The 11,541-nt window shown below is 46.0% G+C and overlaps 1 protein-coding gene across 1 annotated transcript; it reads right to left on the bottom strand.

Moving 5' to 3' along the window:
• Positions 1-6,940: 6,940 nt before the first annotated feature.
• Positions 6,941-7,933, bottom strand: LOC107117649 (olfactory receptor 6M1-like). The gene has a single exon (XM_015419805.1). The coding sequence runs from the start codon at positions 7,931-7,933 to the stop codon at positions 6,941-6,943; it is 993 nt and encodes a 330-aa protein (XP_015275291.1).
• Positions 7,934-11,541: the final 3,608 nt, after the last annotated feature.

Below are 11,541 nucleotides of genomic sequence, written 5' to 3'. Positions count from 1 at the left end.
AGCAGGAATTAAAAAAATTAAGTAAGCAACTTAAAGAAACAGTTGAAAGGTACCAAAATGACATTGAGGTGGCAAAGGCAGTTGAAATAAAACTTTTAAAAGAAGTAGGAAAGTTGCAATCTGTAGCTGATGAAGCAGCAGAAAAGTAAAAAGTACTAGATATTCATTGTCAGCACAAGATAACTGAAATGGTAGCTCTCATGGAAGAACATAAGCGTCAATATAATAAAACAATTGAAGGAAAAGATGCAGAACTAGAATGCTCTAAAACAAAGGAACAGTAGCTAACATCATCCATTAGAACTTTGGAAAATAAGCTTGCTTGTAGGACAAACCAACTTTCCTCCATCCAAGAGCAACTTAAAAGAGTCATAGGAGAGAAGGAATCCTTGGCTAAAGAAACAAACAAGCATAGTGTGATAGCTGATGCTCCTTCGAGATGTAAGACTAAAGCTGAGATGACCCCAGCCCAGTTGTTTTTGGACATCCCCGAGATGACCCCAGCCCAACTGTTTTTGGACATCCCCGAGAGGACCTCAGCCCAGTAGTAGTGCATCCCAGAGATGACATCAATCTAAAAGAGGACATCACTTAGAGAAGAACAACAACCCAGCAGAGTGGGACTGTGAGTTAAATAACCCACAGACTTTAACAGCAAACAAGATGAGTGAAAGAAATCGAACTTGCAGTTTAAAGACTATCATAACTTCCGGATGCCAGAAGAAGCTACACCCATCTCTTGGGACAAAGAGATGTGTTCCGCTTAAAGGACAAGGGGGGGGATATGTAACGATTCCATGTTTGTGTGTGTGTGTCTCTTTAAAAGTTTGGTTGCATGGCTGAGAGATAGTCTAGAGTGGTTGAAACAGGCAAGTGTGTGTGATTGGTGATTGGCAGAAAGGGGGAGGGGTTTTAGAAAATGTGTGTCAGTCAAGAGTTACAGTTTAGACAGTTGATGAAGACAGTTAGGGGTTAGTTAAGTTCTGTGTATGAGAGGAGTGAGACACATCCCTGTGTGGGATAAGTTCATTCTGAGGTCTGAGGGGGAGACAGTTTTTGTGTTCTTAGGAGTTAGTTCTGTGTATGATGGAAAGTTGAATGTATATGAAACAAGAAAGTAAAGTTAAAGAGAAAAATAAAAAGTCTGAGTGACAGGCTAAAGTGAAACAGTAAACGTATATGACCTTAAGGGAAAAAGGGTTTCAAAGTTACAAGCCAAGATCCCTGACAGTGTGAGAGAAAAGTGTGTGAAATATCAATAGATCTACTTTTATTTAAGATACCAGTTCTGAAAGAAATACTTCCCAGGACCACATTAGTACCCCAAACGCCTTAAAACTGACCTACCTACCCAATGATAGAAATATTATATTATAAAGGTTTGGAAAGCCTTAAATTTCCTGGTGGCAGCCGGATATACACAGTAAAACAAAACATAAAGAACAATTTAAAGGGAAACCAGACCTCCCCAGATAAGGGGTCGTCACAGATGCCTATACTGGCAGGATATGGGGCAGCTATTTTGGCAAGAGGAAAGGTTTTTTTGTGGGGAGGTAAATGTTGGTGTGCCCTGACTTGGATGGCACAGGCTAGCCTCATCTTGTCAGACCTCAGAAGCTAAACAGGGTCAGCTCTTGTTAGTTCTTGGATGGGAGACCACCAAGGAAGTCCAGGGCTGCTACAGAAAAGCAGGCGATGTCAAACCACATTGTCTCTTCTCTTGAGAACCCTATGGGGCTGTCATAAGTTGGCTGCAACTTGATGGTATTTTCCACCACCAAACACTGGTGGTTGAGAAGTGGGTTCAGATGGTATTGGGGTGAGAGATGCAGGGGAGTAGAAACTGCCAATTAGAGCCAGTGGTGGTGGGGCAGATCGAAGGGTTTTGGCAAGTGATGTGGGAAAAGGTGGAAACGTTGAGATCAAATGGTGAAGGTTACTCTGTAATGTTGACTACTGTCAAGCCTAACCCTTCCCTCACCAAGACCAATTCTGCATCTAGCATTCGCTCCACATTTTCTCAACTGGGGAGGGAAACGTGCAGCTCAAAACCACATTCAAATACCTCGGGGCAATGCCATAAAACTATGCAGAAGGTTCAATAAAATCCGAGGCTCAAAAAGCTCGAAAGTGGCATGCAGTCTGGAGGGTAACATAAAACCCGATAATCAAAGGAGGTGAAACCAGCATGCAATGCAGAGGGGAATTTCTGTTCCAACGTGCGTTTCGTGAAAGAACGGAGGGAAAAGCTAATGCAGAATCAGCCTAAGACTACCGGTTTCTAATGACAAATGATGGGCCTGGCTGTTGAATATCTGCTGTGTGGAGATTGGGGTTGCCAATTCCAGGTTGTAAAATTCCTAGAGATTTGAGTGCAGGACTTGGTGATGGAGGAGTTTAGGAGCTCAGCAGGGCTGTGATGCCATAGAGTCAGTCCTCCAATCTGCTTGAGCTTAATGAGTCTGTCCACTGGACACTCAAAATCTATTGCCTGTGAGGTTCTCTTCGCCTCTTGGTGGAGCTGCCTCTGGTCAAAATGGTAGTGAGATATTTCTACTTGGTGTTTGGGGATATAAATTAAGGGGAAGTTAAGGAGACAGCAAAACCCACTTGAAGCGATGTTTCATCGGGGACAAGCTTCGTTAAGCCTCTCAGAAGCCCAGGCCTTGTTTCATTTGGAACAAAAAGGAGGAATCCATTACAATCTTTATATAATGTCACCGGGGAGAACACTGGAAATACGAGCGTGGCATGAAAACTTTGCAGGAGAAGCATGTTACAAAACGTTTTTGTTCTTACAAGCTGTCTTGAGAAGGAAAGATGTGTAACCGTAGAGTTTTCCCTCGGATGACCGTGGCCCCGCCCCCAGCATGCCCGGCGACGTCACGTCACTTCCGGGTGACGCGCACGTTGGGGTGGGGTTCCCCCCGGGCCCAATCCGCCAGCGGCGGGGAACGGGCCCCTAGGGCGGGGTTTTCCCCGCCCCCCAGGGGGACTTGGCAAGCCTAGAGTACGCCCTCAGAAAAACACAAAGCTACACAATCTCAGATGCATAAAATATGTGGTGTAAGCCGCAATGTGGGATATCTGTGGTAGGAGAGGGATAGGAACTCGGAGGGTGGTCCATGTTTCAGGGCCAGCTGTAGACTACTCTCCTAGGGCTTTTTTTGTAGCAGGAACTCCTTTGCATGTTAGGTGACACACCCCTAATGTAGCCAATCCTCCAAGAGTTTACAGAGCTCTTCTTACAGGGGCTACTGTAAGCTCTTGGAGGATTGGTTACATTAGGGGTGTGTTGCCTAATATGCAAAGGAGCTCCTGCTACAAAAAGAGCCCTGCCGGGGGAGTCCTATCACATCTATCTTCATTTCATAGTTTACTGTGACCTTACCTCCCTCTGCAGACAGGCCAGATGCTGCTTTCAGATTATCATGAACCAAAAAAAAAAATTGTCGCATGCTCCACGAGTAGTACAGTAGGGCTTGGAATAGAGACTTATGGTGTCTTTATAAAGGTTTTTTTTTTTAATTCACAGATATACAGATAGAAACAAGCAGGCACCTAAAAACAGGAAGCAACAATCACATCCCCAGACAGGGATATGCCCCGAGTCACCTCACCATGGCCATCTTAATGCTCTTGCTCACCTTCTTTTTTACCTCAGTTGAAAACAAACAGACAACAAAATCCCACTTCTGAAGGTTACGGCCATGAGGAACATTATTATTTCCTCCCATCCCGTCAAGCTACCCATGACAGCCCATGTGATTCCGTAGTTAACGTGTCAGAGTAAATCTGAAGAGTCAGGGTTTCTCAAAACCATCGGAGCTCATGTAGGACAACCATTCTTTCTTAGCTTTAAACACCCTGTGAAGAGGTGTGAGGGGAAAAACGAAGGAGGAGAAAATTATTATTATTATTATTAGTTTCAATTTATATCCCGGGTGTGCTCTTTAGAGAAAGAGTAGGATTAAAATGTAGTATAGGTTTATTTCAGCAAAACCAGAGTGAGACACCTATTCATACTACTCAGAAAGCCCCAAACTCAACAGTGTTTATTGGTGCAAATGAAATAAATACAACATTGATTATTGACAGTACCATCCTAAGAACACCTTTCAGAGACTAGGTAAAAAGGTAAACATTCCCTTGCTCGAAAGCCAGTCGAGTCCGACTCTAGGGTTGCGGTGCTCATCTCCATTTCAAAGCCGAAGAGCCAGCGCTGTCCAAAGACATTGGCATGACTAAACACCAAGGCGCACGGAACACTGTTACCTTCCCACCGAAGTGGTACCTATTTATCTACTTGCAATTTCTTGCTTTCGAACTGCTAGGTTGGCAGGAGCTGGAACTAGAGACGGGAGCTCACTCTGTCATGCGGCACACTTTGGTCTCGAACTGCTGAACTACCGACCTTCCACAGCCTGCAGGTCATCGTCTTAACCACTTGAGCCACCACAGCTCCACTTAATAGACCTGAGTAGGGTTCTGGGTAAAGCTTTCTAGGATTGCTCTCTGATATAATCTTATATCCCATTCTTCCTTCAGGCTTCTCAGGGAAGCATAGGTGGTTTCTGCTCTTATGGTCTGAAAGTTAGGGCAATCATCACAACAGCCCTGTGAGGTAGTTAGATAGAGATGGTGGTTGGCCAAAGGTCAGGAGGAGGATTCCTATCTGCTCTGTGTCCAACCCTACCTCTGCTATAGCACAGTAACTCTCCAAAAGTACCCCATGACCCCAAGCACTAAATGCCGTTTTCACACAAGCAAGACTAATGCATGGAAAATTCCTTTTGTGTGGGGAGAAAACTCGTGCAAAAATCATCACGTGTGACAATCTTTTACCTGTTACACTGCACGTATAAGCCTCAGCAACTGCCCTTTCCCAGTTCTGCAAGACAGCTATTTCGCTCAGAAATAAAAGAAGGCGACTTCCGGCCACGGCGGCGCGAATGGCGACCGGGTCTCGGGACACTCCCGGAGCCGGATCGCCCAAGTGCAGTCTGGGGGGGGGAGTCCCGCGTATGCGGAGACCCTAAGGAGCCTTGGTGAAAAGGCTCCGAACCAGGGGGTGCTTTGGGGAAAATCCTCTTGCCGACCAGGTCGGGAATTGAGGCTCCCCCTCTACCCCAAACGGCCCCGGCTGCGACTTGCCCCTCATGGGGACTAGGAACGCCACCGGAACAGCGGAGTGATGGAGCGATAAAGTTAAATTGCGAAGAGAAGCATAAGCGACTAACTGTGAGTTGGAGATCAACATAAGAGTTGCGGCTTGAGCGAGCTCCGTCCCCCGGGAGACTGAGAGGGAGGAGGGAGGATTCCCCCCCACTCTAGAAAAGAGACTTTTAAAAGCGGAGGGGGGGGGCGAAGCCAAGATTTGCATAAGCATATTACCTTTTGGAAGGGAGTTGAAAGTGGAGAAGAGGGAGGCATCCCTGAGTAGCGCAGCACGAACTTCTAAAGTATAAACAAAAACCGAAAATGGTGATGCAGAAAAAGTTTTTGAAGAGGCAGACAAAGAAGATGGGAGGAACTTCCTGTCAGAGTCCCTCCCCTGCTGGGACTGCTGTCAATCAACAAGAAAGTGATCTTGCGCGCCATCTGCTGGAGGAACTGCAGAAAATCAACCAAAAGCTGGATAGTATGGAAAGTGCTTATAGTGTTCAACAGAAAAAAATGACTGAGACTGCCGACAAGGTAGATGATATTGCAAAGAAGTGTCTGGTGTCAACAGAGGAAATACAGAAAGTTAAGAAGAAAGTCGTTAAAGTGGAAAAACACCAAGTGAAGCAGGGCAATAAACTATTATTGCTTCAAATGGAAAAATCGAACCTGACTCTTCGTTTCCAAGGGTTGAAGGAAGAAGATCAAGAAGACCTCAGAGACATTTTGGCAACGGCGTTGACACCACTGATTGGCAGCAAAGCGGAAAAAGTAAAAGAGATGGATTTGGCCTATAGAGCCTACGCTAATTTTACAAAGAAGAATAAGCTGCCGGCTGAAGTGGTAGTGAAATTTACCAAGCAACGTCTCCGGGATCAAATTTTAAAAGCAGTATCAGCAACACCCTTGAAAATTGGAGATCAACCGATCAGAATTTTGAAAGATATTCCGTTTGAAATTAGAATGAAAAGAAAAGAATACAAAGGTCTGACTATGTTCTTACAAAACTATCAAATTAGTTACAGGTGGTTGGTGCCAGAAGGGCTGGTCTTTAAGTTTAAAGACAGAAGAGAAAAGATTGACTCTATCCTGAAGGCACAAGATTTTTTGAAAAGGCACGCCAGTACAGAAGAAGAAGCAGAACTCGCCAAGTGGATGTCGGGAGCAAGCGAAGAAGACAGCAGCTCCGAGGGAGAGGTGAAAGATGAAGAAGTTAAAGGAGCAGCTGGAGGTCCAAAATATAACTTGAGAGACAAAAAAGGAAAACACCTTAAAATTTAAGGACTAAGTTGGACAGTGCTGTAAAAGAAATACTAACTCCAAAAGGACATTACTAATATATTAACTGCCTGGTTTGGAAGGATTAAGAAGAAACAGATGATTGTCCAACTGCAGAAGAAGTCCTAAACTTTGATATTGACTTTAACTTTAAAACTAAAAGACTAATATACTAATATTTAACATCACTCAATACTTTTCTTTGTCCCTCTATTAACCCTTCCTATTTTTCTAAACTATAAAAGCAGAATTTCTCTCCTTTTTAGGAGAGGGAAATAAAATAATAATTAAAAAAAATAAAAGAAGGCTAGGTGTGTTTTATATGGAATACGCAATGCAAACACATAAAACTGGGTTGGAAGATAACGCCATAACTATGACGGTGTTCTAAATTTCTCTTGTTTCCCATGTACTGCTCCTCTTCCAGTTGGTGGAAAGTCTTTACAAGAGCAAACAGTCTTTTCTTCTGTTGACCCAAAAGTCTGTGTGGCACTAAGCATCAGATCAAAGGTTCCATGTTTCTTTGGGAAGTGCTCTTCCACCTCACCATTTCTTTCAGGGCCTCTTTCACCTTCTCATTCCTCAGGCTATAGATGAGGGGGTTCAGGAACGGCGTGACCACTGCCGTTAACACTGCCACCACTTTGTTGAATTCCAGGGCAGAGCTCTGTGCTGGCTGGGCATACATGAAGATGGAGCTGCCATAATAGATTGTCACCACAGTGGCGTGTGAGGCGCAGGTAGAGAAGGCCTTGCGCCTCCCGGTGGCTGAGGGGATCTTAAGCACGGTGGAGATAATGTACATGTAGGAGACCGTGATGACCACGAGGGTGCCCACGAGCATAACGGAGGCGAGAACCACGTCCACGAGTTCGATGAGGCGTGTGTCAGAGCAGGACAGCTTCAGCAGTGGAGTGCTGTCACAAAAAAAGTGGTTGATGACATTGGGGCCACAGTACGGGAGCTGGGATATCACCACTGTCGGCCACAGGATGTGCACAAACCCACCCAGCCAGCAGCCAAGTACCAGGGAGATGCAGACGCGGGTGTTCATTATGGCAACATAGCGCAGTGGGTTGCAAATGGCCACATAACGGTCGATGGACATCACCGCCAGGAGGAGCAGCTCCGTGGATCCCAGGAAGAAATAGAAGTGACACTGAGCGATGCAGCCGGAGAACGAAATAGTCTTCCTCTTGGCCAACAGATTGGCCAGCATCTTGGGGATAATGGCTGAGGTGAAGAAGATCTCCAGGACAGAGAGGTTCCCAAGGAAAAAATACATGGGGGTGTGCAGGCGAGGGTCGGTCACCACGACAGAAATGATGATCAGGTTTCCCAAGATGGTGAAGGTGAAGATGACAGAGCAGACGGCAAAGACGGAGACCTCCAATACGCGGACCTGAGGAAAGCCTAGCAGAATGAATTCCGTCACCACTCGGCCAAGGCTCTGGTTGTCATTCGCCACCGGTGTGTTCGGTCTGTGCTTCATTCTAGTAAACCAACAAAGACAGCGTCTGAGGGGAGTAAAAATGATTCACATCAGGACACTTGGGGAAATAGACATCCCACGCAGGTATTCCAGGCTGGAAACTGTACCTCACGTTTAAGGATGTTGTTAACAGCGAGCAATGAGTATGACAGAACCTGTCATGTAAAAAGTCTGCTCAGTTACTAAGGTCTTAGTTCTTGTCCTAAAAAGGTCCCTGTGCAGTGCTTTTAAAAAGGCTATCTTTTTTTAAGCCCCTGGAGGGGATTTTTTATTGATTTTTTAAACACTACAAAAACTAGAACAGAAAAAAGGGAAAGGGAAAGCTACATATAAGGGAGAAAGTAAAGAACCCACTACTAACTAAAAACCCAAGAGAGGAGATCTCCAACTAGCTTTTTATACTTCATTCAGACTTTTCATCTTTGTACTTCTTATGAACTGTGTCAAGTGACGGGCCGCAGGGCTCTTTTTGTAGCAGGAACTCCTTTGCATATTAGGCCACACACCCCTAATGTAGCCAATCCTCCAAGAGCTTACAGAGCTCTTCTTACAGGAGCTACTGTAAGCTCTTGGAGGTTTGGCTACATTAGGGGTGTGTCGCTTAATATGCAAATGAGTTCCTGCTACAAAAAGAGCCCTGCTTTTAACCCTTTTAACCATCCCCAGTTACATTTAATTGCCCAATAACAGTGCCCCCCATCATTCCCTAGAACCAAAGTTCTCAAAGGCACAATTCAGAGTCCTTCAGCCTTTACTTCTTCTTCTCTCTCTTCCGCAGTTTATAGGAACTTTTTGGGGAAAAGGCTATCTTGAATACAAAATTCCAGTGGATGTTACAGGGCCATCCTAAAAGACTTTAAGATGAAGAGATGTCTCTTGCCGTAAGTTTTCATACACAACAAGACCCAAGCATTTTTTTTTTGGGGGGGGGGAACCATCAAGTCAGTGCCTACTTATAGCAGCCCTGTGGGGTTTCCAAGTCAAGAGACATTCAGGACGGTTTGCCATTTCCTGCCTCTGTGTCACAACCCGGAACTTCCTTGGTGGTCTCCCATCCACATACTGACCAGGACCGACCTTGCTTGACTTCTGAGATCTGACAAGACAGGGCTAGCCTGGGCTTTCTAGATCAGGGCATAAACAGATATTGTTTACCTATGCAATACAAAAATATGCCTTAACTACAGAACTCCCCTCCTTCCTAAAATAGTTTTAAGAGGGTAACCATGGCCCCGTTCACACGGCAAGCCATGATCGAATGGCAGAGTTTCCGGGCACAATCACACCGCAACATCTGGCAAGTGGAGCGCACCCGTGGCCAACCCGTGGCGTATCACCGAAAATACGGAGTTAAAAACTACCTGGTCGAAGGTACTAGCGACCGGTTTGCCACGGGCTGCCTCCGGACTCCCTCGGTGTGATTGTGCCGGCGCGCTGCTTTTCCCTCCAGCCCCTCGTTGACATGGAGTGAAGGAACCGTGGCATGCTGCCAATGCATGGGATCGCATTCTGGCACGTTAAATTGCGCCACCACAAATAGCCACGCCCCCCCCCGCGTTATCCGGCCCGTGTGACCGGGGCCCATGTTGGTCTATGGTAGAAGCACTGGATTCTAGTCCAGTAGCAACTTAGAGACCAACAAGATTTTCGGGTGTTATCTCTCAAAAGTCAAAGTTCCCTCTGTCAGACCTGACCTTTGTGGAATAAGCTTCCGTGCTAGCAGAGGAACAGTCTCTTGGGATGTGGCGCTGAATACTTAGCTTCAGATGTCTACACAGCTGTGACGTTTACTCACTAGCCTTGGAGCAAACTGTTCTCAATCTGAGTTACCTCACTGGTTCCTATTTTTGAGATGACAAATTGACCTAACGAGTATAATCGCACTTTGTTTATGAGTGTCCCAATGAAGTGGTAAATAGACTGAAGATTATGGGGTTCCTGCTCTCTAAAGGCAGGGTTTCCCATCCTGTGGGTTAGGAGTCAGACCTCAAAAGTGGGTTGCCAAGCCTCTGAAAGTGGCTCATGGACCAGAGCCTGATGGCTGCTCCTTCGCTTTGCATTCTTCTTTCTCTCCTTGGCTGATTCTGCATTGGCTTTTCCCTCCATTGTTTTACCAAACCCACGCTGAAACAGAAAAAGGTGCAGTTCAAAACCACTTTCAAATACCCCAGGGCAACGCTGTACTGACTGCGAAGTCACACCTGAATGGCCAGTGGCCAATGCAGAAGTTAAAACCGATGATCAAGGAAAGCGAAAGCGGAATGAAGTGTAGAGGGTACCATAAGATCTGATAATCAAAGGAAGTGGTATGCAATGCAGAGAGGAATTTCTGTTCCGTTGTGGGTTTGCTACAACAACAGAGGGAAAAACCAATGCAGAATCACCCCTTGTCTTCCTTCTCAATGTCTCACATCCTCACCTTCCACCTACCTTCACAGCGATAAAGGGGGAAAGTCTGTCCAGCAGCTTCCAGCTTTTAGCTGGAAGGAGGGGAAAATGGAATGCCACTTCCTCCTGGGCAGTTGTTCCCTTTGTGCGATGTTTGTGGGTTTCTCGACATCTGATTGGCCACTGCAGAAAATGCATAAGAACATAAGAGAAGCCAGTGTTGGATCAAGCCAAAGGCCCATCCAGTCCAACACTCTGTGTGTCACACAGTGGCCAAAAATAACAGGTGCCATCAGGAGGTCCAGTAGTGGGGCCAGGGCACTAGAAGCCCTCCCACTGTTGCCCCCCCCCCAAAGCACCAAGAATACAGAGCATCACTTGCCCCGGAGTCCCTATCTATACCTTGCGGCTAATAGCCACTGATGGACCTCTGCTCCACATGTTTATCCAATTCCCTCTTGAAGCCGTCCATGCTTGCCACCTCCTGTGGCAGTGGATTCCATGTGGGTGAAGAAGTACTTCCTTTTATCTGTTCTAACCTGACTGCTCAGCAATTTATAGTGGTTCCCGACTAGACGGGCAACAAGGTCATAGTTCACCTTGGATGCCAAAAAAGTGGGGCTGCCCCTGGATGGGTTAACACACCAAGTAAATGTTTACTTGAGGGTCACCATACCAAAAAGGTCGGGAACCGCTGTTCTAAAGGGACACCCTGTTCAGGATTACCTTCTGGCTCACTGCGGGCTTGAAGGAAATCATTGTGAAGCTCAGAGGTTTGCAGGGACCCTAGACTGGCAAGAGCAATCCTTAGAATGGATTAAGCTTCTGTGCACAGTGGGGAGTGGCTCAGTTTCCACCTGTGTAAAAACTGGTTTTCAGGACAAGGCCAGCACTTAGAACCCAGAGATGGACGCAGACTGCTTTTTTAAAAATAGGGTGCAGATGTGTCCACTGAAACAAATGGGTACTGTCAGTTCACACAATCCCGTTTGGATCATCCTACCTTGCCTCCTACTCAATGGGTGATGGATGCTGTCCGAGGCGATTGACTGACCATCCGGTTGCATGTTCTTACATCCATGTGCATGCACAGAGCCCCAACTGCACATGCACATGTTTGAGTCTAGTAGAAAAGAGCAAGAGTCCAGTAGCACCGTTAACAAAATATGTGGCAGGCTATAAGCTTTTGTGAGTCATTGCTCACCTCTTCAGATACTTCT

Source organism: Gekko japonicus, unplaced genomic scaffold (genome assembly GCF_001447785.1).
Source record: "Gekko japonicus isolate JY-2015 unplaced genomic scaffold, Gekko_japonicus_V1.1 scaffold2278, whole genome shotgun sequence".
Classification (NCBI taxonomy): Eukaryota; Metazoa; Chordata; class Lepidosauria; order Squamata; family Gekkonidae; genus Gekko; species Gekko japonicus.
The sequence above is the reverse complement of the archived record's forward strand: the minus strand, read 5'-3'. Positions and strand labels throughout refer to the sequence as shown.

What these genes read in the sequence shown, in the direction of transcription:
- LOC107117649 (XM_015419805.1), bottom strand. Translation starts at nt 7,933, where the DNA reads ATGAAGCACAGACCGAACACACCGGTGGCGAATGACAACCAGAGCCTT.